The sequence below is a fragment of the Pagrus pagrus genome (genome assembly GCF_965226575.1).
Source record: "Pagrus pagrus genome assembly, chromosome: 21".
In the NCBI taxonomy this organism is placed as follows: domain Eukaryota; kingdom Metazoa; phylum Chordata; class Actinopteri; order Spariformes; family Sparidae; genus Pagrus; species Pagrus pagrus.
The window spans coordinates 7221992-7240896 of record NC_140208.1 but is presented as its reverse complement, the minus strand read 5'-3'; the positions used below and the strand labels follow the sequence as shown (position 1 = coordinate 7240896).

Here is an 18905-nt window from a genome sequence, read left to right as displayed (position 1 = left end):
GATTTGCTGTTGATGTGAAAGGGAAAGGTTCATTAATCAGAGCAGTGTTGTGTTTTGGTTAATGTCTCTGGCATGTTTCCTAACATGGTCTCCGTCTCTCTCCTCTCTGCTCCATGCAATCATTATTTAAAAACTCTGGCATGCAGCTCCTTCCCACCGCGGCGCTTGATTTGTTTATTTGTCGCCAGTAAAAATAACCTCTCAAAGCTCCCACTCTCCAGATGCATCGTTTCTTTTCCCCCCTTTGATCTCCAATTAGAAAAAATCTAATTTGAAGAAAATAAACGAATCAGACCCAAGAAAGAAAAATAACTTCTTCTAATTGTGTCTTTAACTGATCAACTGACTGTGTGTAATATTAAAAGGACAACAAAGAGGGAGTTATCATTGACTCGTAGTGTTCTCTCTTTATAAACTGTTTTAGCCTCTTTCAGCTAATTGTTTTGGTTTCACAGCCACAACTTTAATGTTTTCGTTCAGTCTCACAGCCAGTAACATCAGCGTGGTAGCTGATAAAGAGCCAGGTCCTTTTAGTAGAGACCAAAAACAGAGCTAACCTTATCATTTATAACAGGTAAATGTTTTCCAGATTTCTACATAGACGCCCAGTTTACCTCTTAGTTTTCTCCCGTTCCCGTTTACTATCATTTCATAACTCAAGTATCAGTGTGAGGCTTATTCTCCAGTTGGGTTTGCTTGCAATATACAAATATGAAAACACTTTGTACTGAAGTGAGAAGTAGATTAAGTGTACAGAGTAGTAGTCATAGTATAGTTGAGTAAGGTGTGGTGACCAGAATGCCAAAACTACGGAGTTAAAGGAAGCTAAACAAGCTAAAAGCTAAAAGAAGAGTTCATCCAAAAATGAAAATTCACTCATTATCCACTCACCCTCATTTCTCACTGCCATTTTGTGTGTTTCAGTTGTTGTTTTTGCATTGTTTTTTTTGTTTTTGACGACGAAACTTTCAATAATAGGTAATATAATCATTAGTTGCAGCCCCACCTAACCGTTCATAAACTCCAGAGTAAATTAAAACACAATTTGATGAATTAAAACCGGCATTAGTGAAGTCACTTACTGCATAAAAAGAAATACAATCTGTATTTTTTTTTAACATAACTGATAAATTAGCTGTAATGCTTGGCTGTCAAATGGGAAGGGGAGGACAATGAGTGGGTTTAAATGGCATCATTGTTCATAATGTCATTACCACATTACCACATTACCACCTAATTGAATTTAACCTACTCATGTCGTGTGCTGTGCACTCACATGTACAGGCTCACACCCACCATCAATCTGTCACCAGTGTCAAATAAGTTGTGAGCACGCTGTAAATCCACATTATCTCTCCCGGGAGACACATAAATCCTCACCACCTGCCTTTCCCACAGTTTTATTATTTGTTACTCGATCAGCTTCAATCTCACCTGAAGGTCTGATGTGTTCCCCTCCTCTGTTAACAAATTACGTCAATCCGTGGCGTCCACTGTGGGATGGGTTTCTTATTTCAGCCGGTTGACAGAGGTCATTTGTTCTGCCCAGCCCTCCTCGACAGCAACACACAGCGGGTCTGGTCTCACAGCAGGGACGCACACTGGACTGGAAGCTGCGAACACACACAGCTGCAGATATGATGCATGTTGCTTTTTTACTCCTCATCGCCTTCACAGGTAAGACTTTGTGCTGTAAGAGCATGTTATTTTTGTCAAGTCAAGAGACAGAAAAGTGTCACCTCCATCGTACTTTACAGTGTTTATATCTGATATGTAAACTGTTTGAGGATGTGAGCCTGTGAGCGTTGTCACAGAGTTACTTCAGAGCAAATCTTAAACCAAAAATGGTCATGATACAAGTTTAAAGTGTTTCTATCAGCTAATTTTCACCAGAAGGACTCTCTTAAAAATAAGAAATTAAAACAATGTAATAAAAAAAAGGCATTATATTGGGTTCAGCATAACACACAGAAGCACACATTTAAAAACATAACATCTAAGAATTAGACATGAGTACAGGTTTGTTGCTGTATTAAGGATTTGGTTGCTCTATTAAAGGTGGTAAAGTTAGCTACAAAGTTCAAGTGAGGTAGTTCCCCGACTTTGATCCTTTCACATTAAGAGCTGTCTGAGCAAAGCATGTTTTACAGAATGAAACTTTATTTTACTTCTGGAGGAGGTGAAGCATCGTGGGCACTGCAGCGGTGCACGAGTCCACTTGCTGTCACAGTTTGCACTGGACTGCTGCAAACAATGAGTACCAAAACTGTTTCAAATATTCAAAATCGATATATGGATGTTTTTGACAACACTAATACTCGCGTGATACTATCATAAGATAGTCTCTAGTTGTTTTTTTTTAAGAAAACAAAAACTTCTGTCTGGTAACTGTTTTTATGCGCAGTAGCTGGAGCGCCCTCTGAGAAAGTGTGCAGCTACCAGGACGTCCTGGACTACCTGAACCTGACCAAAGAAAACAGTGTGTTCAAAGTGACCCGGCCCGTTCTGGACTACACACACCCCACCATAGTAGAGCTGGACATCCTCCTCTATGCCATCCTGGCTGTGGTGGGTGCTGATTACTATGTTGGTGTATGATTCATCACCTGAACGCTGCCATGCAGAGTGATCAGCTCTGATGTGTGTGTTTGTTACCAGATTGAGAAAACACAGACTTTCATTCCCTTCATCTGGGCGACGATGGTGAGTGAGTCTTTATAGCTTTCATTTTGATTATTTAAAAACAAAATGTCTTCTTAAAACAGTAGACGGTAACGCACTGTTTGGTCACCTGTTGTTTAGTATTTTATTTAAAATCATCGTCTCTTATTTTTCTGGTAATTCACCTTTAATTGGCTGCAGATTTGGCAAAATGAACGCATCTCATGGGACCCCGATCAGTTTTGTGGCATCAGCCAGATTTCGGTTCCTACAGACATGCTCTGGAAACCAGACCTCTTCATCTACGAGATGTGAGCCTGCAGCACACACAGACACTAAAGTTTGGTTTAGGAAGACAAGGATTAGATCGACCGTTACAGTATCTCTTGTCACGTATCTCTCGCACTGAACGCAAAATAAATTTCCGCCTTTGGCTGGATTGCAATGGCATGCATCGAGGGTGTGTCTGTGTTTAATCTGAATGAATTCAGCACTCACCTGAGACTCCGGTTCTCTATCTTCTTTTCCCCCTCTCCTTTGTACTTTCATGACAAAAAGTACATTTCCCCTCCAGGTCCAGCAAGCTGCTCGCTCTGCCCGGTCATCCCAACACTTTGCAAAGCCCTACAACACACATGAAATTTTCCACGAGAGTGTAATATTTGCAAATTACTGTCTATTTGTTTTTTGCATTGACTTTGTATGTAATACACAGTACAAGGTCATTTATTAGTCTTAACACAACACAGTGTTCATAAACTCCTTCATGCTTCACAAATTACAGAAACATATAGGCTTATCAGCAAGGTAAGCAGCAGCGCGAGATGATGGTGATGATAATGTGGTCAGCATCTTCATATCAAAAGTTCGACATCTGGGTAACACTGTAAAACACAGTCCACCTCTCCTTGTCCTGCTGTAGTCCTGTGCTCTGTTGGCTCAGGACACAGTCTGCCCATCGAATGCAACAGCTTGATCTGAGATGTTGTGGCACAACAGTCTCTGATTTCACAATATTTTGCCAGCCTGTGTCCCATTTTGTCCCATTTTGTCCATTCCCTTTTACTGTGACCAGACATTAGCCAGGAGCAGCCTTAAACCAAGCTGGGTGAGCAGGGCTGTTATTCCGACTCTCCTCCTCCCTGGGGCGGTCCAGCCCGTCAGGATGGATGGTTGAAAGACACCGTGGGCCGTGATGGTCTCAAAGTCTGCTGCTCTTAACCCAAAACACCAGCTTTCTTCTCCAATGACAAGAACATTGGAGACGGTTTATGGCCGTGAAATAAACATTCAGTTCACGGGCAAACGTTCCCTGGACGTTCCTGCAGCCAACATGCACGCTCCCTAATAAGCCAATTTATTAGCTTGATATTTGCTGATGCCACACACCCTGTGTTTGTTTAGAAGGTAAATGACTTTACTACGTGCTCATGTTTATAAGTAGGTCACACAAGAGTTTTTATACTATTGTTAAGCGCGGTAATAAGCAAATACATGATCCAGGAAGAGCGCCCTCATGTGTTGATTCTGTTAATGATCAATGTGGTTTAAATGCTCTGCAAACAAGACTTTGTGTGATGTCTCAGGATACAAAAGGACGACTCCCCTCATAATCCCTACATGTACGTGTCGAGCGAGGGGGAGGTCATTTTGGAAGAGGACATGAAGGTGGTCAGCACCTGTCGGATGGACGTCCACAAGTTCCCCTTCGACACACAGCGATGCAACATCACCATCGGATCCGCAATACACTGCGGTGAGGGAGGGAGTGTGTGCGGTGTGCGACTGCCTGTGCTGACGTTTTTACCTCCACCTCCTTTTCAGTCAAATTTCCCAATCTCTCCTCAGTCGATGAAATCCGGCTCCACGCTTTCTCCAACTCTTCTCGGGCCACGCAGTTCTCCAGAGAGATGATGAAGACGCAGGGAGAGTGGGAGTTCCTCCAACTGTCCATCTCCAGCTCCAATTTCACCTACCATGACAGACTGTGGGAACAGCTCGTATACACTGTATGCATCAAAAGGGACGGAAACAGACGGGTGACAAAATAAAAGAAACAGCTGACTGTATAAGTGGAGAAACATAAGAGATCAGATACTTTTATACAGCGCACCACATGAGGTAATATCTTCATGTTCATGCCTCCAGCTGAGTCCAGACAATTGTAAAATCTATGCTGAGAGCTGTTCTGGACGCTCCTGGTGTCCCAACACATTAACAATACACTTTATGTTGTTTTTTCCTTTAATATGTCACCCATCTGTATATTCTTCTTTCAGTTCTGAAAAGTCTGGGTCCATGTAAAGAAACATGGAGGGAGCACACAGACTATATTCACAAGGGCTGATTAACTAATAGGACACAGGTGAACACAGAAGAAGGGTGGGATATCACACAAAGGGAGGAAATGAAAAGCAAAACATGACACACGAGGGCAGAACTTCAAAATAAAACAGGAAATAACCACAAACTCAAACTATGCCTCATCCCTTGTTTGCACCTGTTTTCCCAGTTCACCATGAGGAGGCGGCCCCTCCTCCACGTCATCAACTTCCTGGTCCCCATCCTGTTCTTCCTGACCCTCGACCTCGCCTCCTTCTTCATCGCAGACCATCGAGGAGAGAAGCTGGGCTTCAAAGTCACCGTGCTGCTCGCCATCTCTGTCCTGCTGCTCATCCTCAACGAAATCCTGCCCTCCATGTCCAACAAGACTCCACTCATAGGTACACGGAGAGATTATGATTCACACTGTCCGGGAGAGTCACATTCAGAAACAAAACGTAGTGATGGCCTGTTTTTCTCCTCTCAGCGACCTACTGCATTGTGATTTTTGCTCTGATGCTGCTCAGTCTGCTGGAGACCATCTTCGTTACGTATCTTATGGAGAAAAACTCCGCGTCCCAGGAGAAGTTCGGGCTGAGGGTCGACAACGAGGACACACAGGAAAAAGCAGAAATCGATAATTGTAACAAAGGTGAGACCCAGATTACAGACAACAGCGGTTTTCACAGCAGCTTATCGGATGCTCCATGAAGACAAAGATTTTGTGGCTGCTGATTCTTGTTTATAATCTCAAAGGCCTTAAAAACTTAATTTCCCAATCATAGCTGTGCTCATTTTACCTGTGCAGTCATTCTTGTAACAAGCCTGCTGTGTGCTTTCAGAGGAGAGAAGACGGACCTGCTGTTCCTGCATCTGTGAAGCGTCTGATGGTGAGAAACGGCATGAGCTGCTGCCTCTGGCTGAAGAGGTACACAGACGGATCGAATACAGAATTATTATGGCAAGCCAGGTGGACAAAATTGCGTAGTTTCTCGAGCGTATTTGTCAGATTAATATCACAATTCATATTTTCTTAGTTTAAAAACATGCACTTCATTTATGTGGAAACCTGCAAACCTACAAGGGTTTACGATGCCAGAAATGGAAGCATCGGTCAACATTGTTGAGCCAACATGGCAAAGTGAATGCATTTTATATGCTTTTAAGATGTGATGAGGCTTTTGTTTTCTCACTGGACACAAACAGCAGTCATCTAGATGAAAGTCCTGTGTTTGTTTGACCCAATTATCCGTCCCTGACCTCCGTCCTTTGCCGACATATCGCACTTTATATATCTTCTACTGACTTCCTCCTTTGTTGCTGTCATTATTACTACATCCACTAGAGGTCGCAGTCTAACCAGAAACGTGGGTCGCAATGACCTGCTTTCAAAGTTGACCTCATTGGTCTTGACAGCCTGGATTCAACCAGTTAAAAAGCAATAACTTGCATGAGAAACTGAACAGTTCTGTCCACCTGGTGTATAACACATCATCAGTGTCAGCAGACCATCTTTAACACGACTCTGTTACTGCCGTTTGGTGCAGGTTAACAACAGCGTTCAGTCAGCGGAGTCTCGTGTGTTACTGTTGATCCTGGAGGAGCTGAAGGAGCTGCAGAAAACTCTGAACATGCACTTCAGCTGCAGAGTGGGAGAAGGGAAGTCCATCCAGTGGGCCGCACGGATCAACAGAGCCTTCTTCATCTTCTACGTCACCACTGTGTCGCTGTTTCTACCCCTCATCTTCGTGGAGTGGAACACTTAGAAACGTGAAATGTGTGGAAACTGTGTCGTGTTTGGTTGTGAATCTGTTTTATGTGGTCAAAGTGAGATGAACTACGATAAACTGAATAGCTAAATGTTGAATTTAAAGAAGAAAACAGTGTCTGCCGGAAACCTACGAGAATTTTTTTGAAAGCAAACATAAATTTGCGGCAAAAAACAAATGAATTGTTCCTTAAAATGTTTTGAAATTCAATAAAAACAAAAATCCACAGCAAAAAAGGCCCCAAAAAGGTTTAGATTATTGTAAAAATACAGGTGCAGCTGTATCTGGTGGTTTATGATGTAGAAGATAAATACTGACCCCAAGACGAACCTCAATATGGCCACAACCACCTCCTAAAATCCCGTGTGCAATATGACAAATCTGCTCTGATGTCAGGACAATCGATTGTTAAAGAGGAAACTTTCCTGCTTCATGTTTTAACACGACAGTATTTCACATCATCTCTCAGATCTTCCTCATCTCATCTCATCTGTCACTCACAGGCTTTAAACCAATCTGTCCTCCCCAGCCTCGATACCCTCCATGATATAAACGCATCATCCAAAAGTAGGCTGGTGGATCTGATGTGTTGTGGTGGACAGGGTGGAGGAGACTCTCATCACTCAGGCTGCTGCAGAGCCCTTAAAATATCCCCACAGGACCTTTACATGTTTTATCGTTTGACCACATCGACTCACAGTGGACGTTGATTTGATTTGTTGCAGATATGCCAGCTGGAGCGGCTTTTTCTGGATGGCAGTGTTGGTCTCTGAGTATCATATCTCAAAGACTTCTGGGTGGATTGCAAGAAAAATATTCGTGGCCCTGTATATTGAATCTTTATAACTTCAGTTATTCCTTGAATTTCCCTACATTTTACACACATTTGGGGATTTGAGTCCATGTCTGGGGTGAAGGGATTATCAGGAACCTTCGTTCAAGCTCAGGTTTGACCCTCTGACAGTGTCTTTGTGCCGCCACAAGATGGTGCGCTTTACCCTATATTACCCAAGTCTACAAGTTAAGTATACTGTAGAAGAATAATCTGCATCAACATAATTAAATTTCACTGCATACATTATAAAAATAGGTGATTATTCTGCTAACTTTCTGTTAACTGCAATGTGTATTTGTATTTTTACCTTATATTCTTCTAATCGCAACTTTTAATGACTTTTCTCTATCGATCCATACTCACTTCCATCCTTGTGCTGCTGCAACACCTGCATTTCTCCTCTGAGGAAGAATAACTAGCCTAAAACACTGACTTTAAGCATTTTAATTACATTAAAATTTTACATCAAGTTGAATGACATGAGTTCAATGTAAAAGGGCACATTTTTTAATTTAAATTAATGCAGACTTATGTGTTTTTACTTAATTATTACATGTGAATTTAAGGGGAACTTCTATTCAAACATAATGTGTTTTTCAAGTGTAAGTACATTTAAATACTTAAAGTCACCCTTGAGTGTACTGACTCATGTGTTTTTCACCTGGATGTGTCAGATTTATGTGAAACATGTTTATTGCTGTAATGATTTTCACCATTAAACAATCATTACAGCCCATTTCTGCCTCCAGGGGCCTTCCTGCATCACTGAGAGATGCTGTGGGAGTGACCAGCCTCCGGATGGCTGTCAGACTAATGCCAGTATTAAAATAAAAATGGTCATTCAGTTTGCCCGGCCCTCTTCCAGTATGTGGAAGTGGCGACATTACCGCTCTTGGTGATATTTACAGACACTACAGAGAGGGCAGGGATTCACACTGACTTTGGATTCTCACTTTCTCATCGCAGTCATGATGCTGTCTGGTGTCCTGCTGCTGCTCTTCCTCACAGGTAAGCTTGGATGACTTATTTCCTGGACACTCTTGTGGCTTGATAATTAAATCAAACTGCGTTGCCCTTTTTACCGTGGACAACTTAAAGGGCAAAAACTGACTGTTTTTTTTTAAATGTCATGAGTCTGTTTGGTGTTTTTATTGAAGGGATTAATGCGTGTGATTTTTTTCTTGTTGTAAAATGTAAAAAAGAAGAAAAAGCAAGGAAAAAGGAGGAGAAATGAGAAAAGAAAAGGTTTTTTTTAAAAACAATAATTTAAAAAAGAGGAATATTGGTACAGATTAAAGTGTCCTGGGAGAACTTTTGCTGGCATAATTATGCTTTTAAACCCAGATTTGCAGGCCTTCTCGGGTAGCATATATAGCAAATATGTATCTCTCAGACAGAAATCCATGTTTAAACTTAAATGACCTCAGACTCTCACATCTATCAAAAATATATATAAATAAAAAAATCATTATTGGACTGGTGAGATAAAACCCTGCAGTCCTGCCAACGCCCATCCCATAATGGCCTTTCAGTGACCACAATCACTGGGTATTACTGGAGAGATCTGTGTGCTGCTGCTTTTCGTGGTTTGATTACTGATGTCAGAAGCAGTGGATACCAAACCACCATGTTTGTCTTGTCTCGTCTACTGATAAGTAATTAAGAGCACGTACAGTCAATCTGATTTATTTCCTGTCAAGAGTGATTTCTGTCATACAGGACGTGTCTTGATGTTTCTGCTGTAGATGTGGTGAACACTGAGGATAACTGCAGTTATCAGGATGTTTTAAATCACCTGAATCTGAAAAAAGACAGCGAGTTGTTCTCCATGACCCGGCCTGTTAAAAACTTCAGAAGGCCCACGGAGGTGTCTCTGGAGGTTCTGCTCTACGCCATTCTGGATGTGGTGAGTGATTATCAGATTGTCAGTTTTTTTTAAAAACAACCGGATATAATCGGCAGAATAAATGTTAGCAAATTACGTTTCTGCAAAACCACAGTTAAATTAAGACCTTATGTTTCTTTATGTTGCAACCTAATAGAGTGATGTAGTTTGTAATCCGAAATGCCGAACATCAGTTCGCATTTTTGCACATTTGGTTCCCTCGTCTCAAAGTCTTTGAGTTTTCTTAATTGATTTCCAGTTAAATGCCTGAAATAAGGTCTGTGGTTACCACACGCTTTGCTCTATGCCTTAAAATACCTCATTAAATGTCCAACAATTTAATTATAAAGCGCTTAAGTGTCTTAAAAATGGTGGTTGCTAACAAGTGGCTAAATGAGACTACAGAGATTGTCGGGGACATTAAACGTCATCACACCAAACACGGAGACTCATCTACTTACTAGTCCGTCTTTACAGGCCGACTTTAGTTACAAACTATTCTATCTCTAACTTTACAACTTGTAGGTCCATGAATTTATAAAAAACGTGCAATTGTGTAGTAAGACGCTCAGTGGTGGTGACGTATAAGTCATGCGACCGCAATGTAGTCTGTTTATAGCCTATAGTGGTCTGTGTGGAGGTATGCGCTCTATGATAGGTTTCAAAGTTTGATTTGACACAGAGTATCTGGAATATTTTCAGGTGTATTTCTTTGTTTACAGGTTGAGAAAGACCAGAAATTCATTCCTTATGTTTGGACCGTCACGGTGAGTTTTGAGGACTGAACTCTGACAAATCTCCTGCCTCCAAAGTCCTTTAAACGGTGTTAATTTGTGTCACTCTGTCACTTCCCTTTTATTTACCATCTATTTTATTTTTTACCGTTTGTGACTCCTTGTTTTCGTCTGTAGAGGTGGCGCAATGAATACATTTCCTGGGATCCAGATCAGTTTTGTGGAATTAGTAATGTTTCTCTTCCCACTGAAGTTTTGTGGAAACCAGATCTCACTATTGAAGAGATGTAAGTGCAAATGTGCCCACATTACCACACACACACACACACACACACACACACACACACACACACACACACACACACACACACACACACACACACACACAGCGCAGTGCATATAATGACTTTTTAAAATTGACAGCTAATTAAGAGAGTATTATTCAGATGTCTAGACTGTCATAATGGCTCTCAGACTCTAATGCAAAAGCCAACATCAGTATCAAATGTTCCTGTTTTTCCTCCCTTATTTCCATCTGGGTGCCTCAATGCTTTTGCTATTTTGAAGCCCTCAGCAGAAACCCTGTGATCATTTTTACATGTCACAACAATGAAAAAAGTTCACTGGTATTGTGTGGACATCTGTGAGTCTACATTTTCATAAGATGTCCTGTAGTAATCACCATCATGTGTGTTTCACATGATTTCTCATACAGGACAGAGAAGGACAAAGCTCCTCCGAGTCCTTATCTCACCATCAACAGTAAAGGTGATGTTGAAGTCCAGAACGACCAGGTGCTGGTCAGCACCTGCAGGATGCACATCTACAAATTCCCCTTCGACACTCAGAGCTGCAACCTCTCCTTCAAGTCTGTCATTCACGCTGGTGAGAGCCTGATGAGCTGTGACTCTAAAATGTGTTTGTATTTGTAAGAGCTAATTGTCGCATTAGCCAAAATTAACATCATGAGGAAAACATATCATATATATATAATATATTTCAATGTATGTCTGGTACTTCCTTAGCACCTCTTCTTTTATCTCCCACCTCAGCCAAAGACATTCGTCTCCAGGCGAGCGACAACTCTTCAGAGGCCACAGAGTGGTCTCGTGAGTTGATGAGGACCCAGTACGAATGGCTGTTCATCAACATGACAGTAACCGCCAGAAACGCCACTGATTTAGAGGACCAAGACATCATCGTTTACAGTGTATGTATAACTAGATACAGAGAGAAACTGCGTCATCGGGCACTTTATCTCCTACAGATCGAGGTGGCTTTATTTGAGTATTGCCATTTTTAAAGAAAACTGTCCTCATTAGCATTTTGGAGGGAAATATCCCACTTTTAAACTACAGTATACTGCTAATATCTGCATTTCTTATTTCTCGCCTTGCTTATCTTTGCATCTTGCCTGTTCTTTCTTTCTCTCTTGTATCCTTCTGTCCTTTCTAGTTTTGGGTACCAAACTCTGTATTTTTAGGGGTGCCGACCTAATAAATTGGTACTTCTGATTCGCATTAAATCAAAAGGGGCCAAATTTCGGTTCCTGACAGTGCATCTTTAAAGTAAAACTATAGAGACAAAGGGACATCACCCTGCAACAAGTCACAGTGAGTCAAAGCAACACTCGCTGCAGTATTTGCAATGCAAAGTACACAGCTGAGTATAACCTGAGGAAACACCTGGTCAAACACCAAATATATGTAAAGTGTTTGGTAGCCTGAAAGCCAGGTCCCCTGCAGCAGCCACAGCCAGTGCAAATATGTGCGCTGTTGTCACACTGCTGTAGTGACAACAACATAACAAAAGTACTGTGTAAAAAAATGCACACTGCTGCTTGTTATTCATGCAGTTATTTATATATTTTTTGTCCAGTACTGTGCTGACTCTACACGTGACCCTTTAACAACATTTCACAGATCAACATGAAGCGGCGGTCCATCCTCTACATTGTCAACTTCTTGCTGCCCGTCCTGTTCTTCTTGGGTCTGGACTTGGCCTCCTTCCTGATCTCAGACAGCGGCGGCGAGAAACTCAGCTTCAAGGTCACTGTGCTGCTCGCTATCACTGTGTTACAGCTTATTCTGAATGAAATTCTGCCAGCCTCGTCAAACAGGATCCCTCTTATAGGTAAAGAAGTTTCTTTATTGATCTGCACTTTAGATGAACAGGAACAGCACATACTGACTCAATGTTTAGCTATTGTTCTGTATTAATGAAGCTCCTTGTCCCGCTCAGCGGTCTACTGTATTGGGATTTTTGGTCTGATGCTGCTGAGCCTCCTGGAGACGATTTTCGTGATGTATCTGATGGAAAGAGACACCCAGGACAACGAGGCAAACAGAGACCAAAGCGGGAGTGAGGACTGCAACAGACAGGAAAAAGCGCTCAACAACTGTCACAGAGGTGAGACCAGGAGCCAGTTGCACCACCTGTGTGTAAGTTCAAAACAAGCCTAAGTACGTAAAGCTAAGACTCCTTAGTGGTCACTTGTCCTAATTAGGAGTGTTACAATTCTCCAAATTCATGATTTGATTTGACTTTTGATTTTAAAAAAGATTGTTTTTTTACAACAACTGTTTGACGGCTTTTTTGCAGGTTAGGGTTAGACAAGTTCAGATAATATTCACCAAAAGGAAGACTCCAGAGTTCAACAAAAACTACCACGCCTTAGTGATTAAACAATAAAAAAATAAAAGATAGAAATTCAGTTTGGTTTCTCAAACCTGTCACGAGCAAAAAAAAATACATCTTCCCAAACAAATAAAGAAAAGATCTTTGGCGGTGTTATGACTTCAGTTCAGTTTTTCCTCCACGAGTGAACCCTCCTGTCAAAGAAGTCAATAAAGGATCTCAGAAACATCTTAAACGCTGTCCGAGTTACCTTAATATCAGTGGCTTATTTAACTTTGATTGCCTAAATGTAATTTTCCATTTAAAATCTTAAATACCTGAAATTACAAAAGTAAAAGTAGTAAAAGGTGGGTAGAACCCTGAATAACAGAAAAACTGCTCTTTTAGTTATTTTGGTATTTCATACATATTTGTTAATTCTTTGATTTTGAAGCCGTCCTTGTGTCAAACGTATCCTTGCAGAGGTGAACAAATGGACTCGATGTGCGTGTATCTATGATGTGTCTAATGGCGAGACTCCATCTGAACAGCTGCCTGTGGCCAAAGAGGTTAGAACTGGGTTGCCCTTTAAATTCTCATCACAATGGGCACAAAATGCTGAATGTCAAATGTTTCAACTGATAACGTGCCGATCAATATTTATATAAACCGGTCTACTAAACCACCTCTGCAGGGCAGCAGCAGCACCAGCAAGCTGAACGAGGAGTACCAAACCTTGGAGAAGCTCTCGCATGAGCTGAGGGAGATGGAGAAAACACTGTGTCAGCTCCTCATCAACAGCAAGGGAGGGGAGAAGCCCGGCTACTGGACCAGAATGGCTAAAAGAGTCAACAAATTCTTCTTTATCACCTATATAACAGTGATTTTCGTGTTTTTAATTGTTATGTTTTTAAAATGGCAAAATGTATTTTGATGATCATCGCTGCATAATGAAAATATGATTTTCTTAAGACTAGCTTTACCCACAGCCGGTTATCATTCATTTTCTTTTTTCTCCTGTCTTCTTGAGCTTAATACATACCTGGTTTGCACTGGTGTTACAGTAATTTACAGTGGCCAACAAATGCGTTGCAACTTAAAGTGCGATATGTAAAGATTTTAGGAAATGCTGTGCATGTGTTTCCCTCTGGAGACAGGAGTTTGTGTCCCGTTTGTGACCACAAGTCAAGAGTGATTTGATTTTAATGTATGAAATATAAGTGAGTAAACATACGCAAAACACATAAGTGATGTCACGCACGTTACATGAGTTGTGTCACTTACATTAGTTATTTTGATCAAAATTTTTCTTTCTTTTCCCAAGCCCAACCAAGTATTTTTTTCTGCCTAAACCTGACCAAATTGCGACCGAACGTTTGCATGATTTCTTCCTCGCGTATCCTGCGTCTGTTTTTAGTGTCACTTGTGCATGTACATGTTATGCATCCACTAGATTCAATATGCAAGTTCACAAACGTGGGTATAAAGCAAATATATCTCCGGCCAAAGAATACCTAAAAATAATGCTTGAAGACAAACCTAGAGCGTGCCCACTTTATTTTGTTAAAACCAGTACAAGCTTTGTGTTGCCTATGACTAAATGTTTTGCAAGGATAATAAGGCATAAGTGCTTTACTTCACTCAATACCAGCACAACCTGTTAGCAGTTGCATTGTCAGAACTACATGGACTCATGAGGGAAATTATAAGTAGATTTTTCCAGATGACTCCTGTTCCCACCTGGACTAATCATAACCAGTGGTTCTGATGGGGTTAACAGTTGTTTTTATTTTTATTTAACATCTTGCTCTGCTGGAAGATTTGCACTCATGATATCAGTGTTTTCCCCACTTTGGTTTTAGTCAGACTGAAGAGGAAATGTTACCTGACTGTTATATATATAGTCCGTCAGTATATTGCAACTACTGAGGTACTGTTTTTTTTGCATGTTTTACACTGTGCTACATCTACAGTACATCTAATCGATATACACCATGGAGTTATGGCACTGATCTGTTTGTATTGTAGAATTATAGTGCACTTATATGACATCTAATATTTACATGTCTGTAGCATATAATATGCAAAATCATTAAGTGTTGTACTTGCCAGTTGTCTAGATTCTTGTTGAAAATGTCCCGATCTTTCAATATTTATATCAAGTTTTCTTCTGAGGAAATGCAATATAGTTAATATTGTGTGATTTACACTACATTATGTCACGGTGTATTTATTTGATGAATTAACAGTTCTGTGATCTGTTGGATGTTATGTACTGGCTTTGAAACATGTATCAGTCTGTTGGTATTGTACAAATAAACATCTAAATAATAAATGGTCTCGCCTGATGCACACACTGATTCTTGTTTTTGTACATTGTGGGGACCACCTTTTTTTTTAAGGGACACAATGTAATTAAACATTTCTGGCGTGCTTGGCAGCAAATTATTTGATCTTTTTCATTGTATCTCTGTAAGTTCATTCAAGGGGAAATTTAAAAGATATGGCCAGTATTTTAGTTTAAAACATTAAAAAAATAAACCAACTTTATCGACAATGTGAAGAAACAACAGTGCTGATGTTATGTCAAAGACATCTAGTGTATGTACTGTGTTGCAGACATGTCAACTGAAGTTAGCATGATAACCAGCTAGCCTCGAACTGTTCTGTCTGTAATACTACTTTGTACCTGTAAGAGGCGATAGTCTGATAGAGTTATAAATGACTATAACAGATTCAAAAATGTCAGTAAATTAAATACTCTCACTTCCATTTCCTTACTAAACAGAAAAATACAACCGAACACCCTTTGAATTCAAATGTTTCTTTTACCAAACTAAGACGAGCTTAATTGCCTCGTTAATTCATAAAACACACGTCATTCAAACTCGACATAAATGAAAAAAACTCACCAACACAGTCGGGATATGTCTTTCTTTAAAATTCAACTTCAACTCAACTTTATTTGATCAACTTTATTTAACATTTATCTTGAGTGCACATAACCATGAGAGTCTCTGTGCACTTTACAAGTCAGTAAAAACAGCAAAACACAATATCAAATGTAAAAACGCACACACATTTGTAAGCACTCACACAGACAAATATACAGGGAACAGTGTTCGAAGATATAAGCGTGGGTGTTAAGTGATCAAACTTCTTAGATTGTGTGAGGACTCTGGCTGCTTTGTTTTGGACCAATTGGAGACCTTTTGTTGCTGTTTTAGGAAGACCAGAGAAATGTGCATTACAGTAATCTATTATAGAAGTTATGAAGGCAAGTACGGGGATTTCAACCAGCTGGGAGGAAGCATTGGCTGAAAATATGAAAATATTCAGCTCTACACACCATTTTCACCCCCTGCTGATGACCAACTCTCTGCTGCTTCTCTCCCAATGCCTCTCCCGTCCCCGTCTGCCGTGTCTTGTTGTCCCTGAAGTCATAGTCTTGGTCAAAGCTGCTGTAAATCACCTCCATACTGTATTTCCTGTTGTCAGTCTGACCTCAGTCGGTCTTGGAGTTCTGTGATCAGTCCCAGTTCAGTGTTCAGCCATGCCCACTCTCATGTCAGGCCGCCAAATCTGATTGAGCTGAGCCCTGTTGCCCGTGGTGACTTCTCCTGTGATCCAAGGTCCTGGTCCAGACAAACTGCAGGGCCACTGGCTCCACGGCTAACTGAGCCCTGAGCTTATTAGCTAACAGTTGCTAGCCACAGTCAAGGATAGCTAGCAAAGAGCAGCATTTGTCAGTTACACTGGTGATATGCTGCTCCCTATGGTTTTTGAGCAACCTTCGAATTCTGGCCACAAGACGGATCACATATCGTTGTTCATGCTTGACAAAAGACTCCTTTCGGGCAAAGCTCCTGCATTAAACTTTTTCACTTGGGAAACTAAACAGCCACAATGGAGGATGTGAGAAGTAAATTGCCTTTTGTTTGATAGTAAAATTGATCTGCCCACAGTTGCATTAGACTAAAGAGAACAAAAAAAACGTTGGTCAGTAAATTTGCCCGGCCCTCTTCCTGTACAAGGACATTACATTAGTGCTGCAACAGCTTCCAACCAAACATCTTCAGACCAAACAGACAGAAGAGGGATGGATGCTCATTGTCTGCGCTGACCTCTCACTGTCATGATGGCTGCAGGTTTTCTCGTTCTGCTTCTCCTCTTCACAGGTAAGCTGAGACAATTCTCTGTATTATGCGTGCAGGTGAGAGATGTTCAGCAGTTTGGCTGAAATGTTTTGCCATTTATCATTCCAGGAAAAGTTTATCTGATCCTCTGTGTTGCTCTCCTCTTTTAATCGTCCAGTTGACAAACTCAAATATTAAATTCCAGAGATTTCAGAGTCGCAACAAAACCAGAACTGTAAAATATAATACATTTAAAAAGCATGAATATTAATTTACGGGAGCCCTAAGTAGTCATGGGTTGAACATATTATTTCCTCCGTTTTCTCGTGATAGTGAGTTAAATTTTATTTGTTTGCTTGGCATCTCAGTAAACAAATTATTATATACATTATTAATGTCATTATCACAGAATAACAAATGTTTTCCGAGATAGCAAGATAAGTTTCTCGAAATCTAAAACTACGATCTTGTAATGTCAGGAAACCAACACTTGTTATTTTGTGATAATTACATAAATAGCTCGTCGTCTTGAAAAGACAAATAAAGTTTAACTCGTCAACCTTAGCTTGCATATAGTAGAGCCCAACTGATAGGGCTGATGCCAATATGCCAGCTGTCGATGTATCGGATGATATGCACATACATTTTGCAACGATCCCTTAAAATTTGGTTATCAAACATATCACAAAAGATATGTAACGGAGGCATGATATTTTACAGTTTAACATTAAACTTGATCATCAACAGTTATTCATACTGTGTAGGAGAGCAGGAGGCATGTGCATGGAATTAATTTTGATTTAAAGACCTGTATACTCTTTTCTGTCAGGTGGAAGCGCCTCGAGTTACACAGAGCGACCAGAGCTTCTTGATGATCCACAGAAGTCTAATCAGAGCACTGGAGAACGTATGTTCAGGAAACAAACACCCCAAAAGTATACAGTAATTATAATCTAATTACTAAGCCTTGAAATTGAAGACACTTTGCTTTTTTTGAGAAGTAATATCACTTGAAAAAATGGTATTTCAACAAAGTAAATTTGATCTGTCATAAATGCATAAAGGTTGGCCTGAGCTCATGTTAAGACTCCCAACCTGAGGTATTGTTCCTGGGTTGAGTCGGTAGAAAATTGTTCTCCTGGCCTTGATTTGAACAACATGCAGCTGATTGATCTCAAACAGAGAGCTCCACTGAACTTCAATGACAGCAAAAATGCTCACATCTTAAAATCATTAGTGGCCTAATGCGATAAAACCCTGCAATCCTGCCAACGCCCATCCCATAATGGCCTTTCAGTGACCACAATCACTGGATATTACTGCACATATTTGTGAGTCGGTGCTTTTCAAGGTTTGAGAATAAATTATGAAGCATATCAAACCACAAAGACTAATGTACTTCATTCCTTCTGCAATTAAGAGCTCCTACAGTAACATAAGAGCAGAAAAACATAAAAGCCCTGAAGAAAAACAAGAGCATGGAAGTCGGTATTTCTCAATTGTACCCCTTTACCTTGACAGACAATGTGTCTTGATATTTTTTGCAGTACATGGGGAGCACACTGAGGGTAACTGCAGTTACCAGGATCTGTTTAGATACCTGCACCTGACCAAAAACAATGAGCTGTTCACCATGGTCCGGCCTGTTAAACACTACAATGTGACGACATGGGTATACCTCAAAATGGTGATCTATGCCATCTTAGATGTGGTGAGTTTTAAATCGTTTTAAAAACGTAGTCGCTGTAGGTACTCTGTTGATCCTTTACTCAGAAGAATAAAGGCGAAAGTGAAGATAAATCCAATATATAATAATTTTATATTAAAACCAGAACAGTGTTTTGTTTTATGACTCTTCTGCTGTCTGTTTGGTCAGCTACAGTAATTATGATAATGTTAATTGTGCTGCTGGAAAGGTTTTCACACATGCTGTTCTGCTTTGCTCGT

The 18905-nt window shown here is 40.5% G+C and overlaps 2 protein-coding genes across 2 annotated transcripts; both read left to right on the top strand.

The window, feature by feature from the left end:
- Positions 1-2009: 2009 nt before the first annotated feature.
- LOC311250183 (5-hydroxytryptamine receptor 3A-like) lies at positions 2010-7350 on the top strand (the record flags this gene model as incomplete). The annotated part of the gene is made up of 10 exons (XM_084341759.1): positions 2010-2019; positions 2405-2568; positions 2659-2703; positions 2863-2972; positions 4248-4417; positions 4510-4670; positions 5174-5384; positions 5471-5635; positions 5826-5911; positions 6531-7350. 10 exons carry the CDS (start codon positions 2010-2012, stop codon positions 6747-6749), a joined length of 1341 nt encoding a protein of 446 aa, XP_084197885.1. The 3' UTR covers positions 6750-7350.
- Positions 7351-8555: 1205 nt separating this feature from the next.
- On the top strand, positions 8556-14000 carry LOC311250182 (5-hydroxytryptamine receptor 3A-like; the record flags this gene model as incomplete). The annotated part of the gene is made up of 11 exons (XM_084341758.1): positions 8556-8595; positions 9333-9493; positions 10195-10239; positions 10384-10493; positions 10922-11091; positions 11259-11479; positions 12129-12339; positions 12448-12615; positions 13306-13391; positions 13517-13669; positions 13980-14000. 11 exons carry the CDS (start codon positions 8556-8558, stop codon positions 13998-14000), a joined length of 1386 nt encoding a protein of 461 aa, XP_084197884.1.
- Between the last annotated feature and the right edge of the window lie 4905 nt (positions 14001-18905).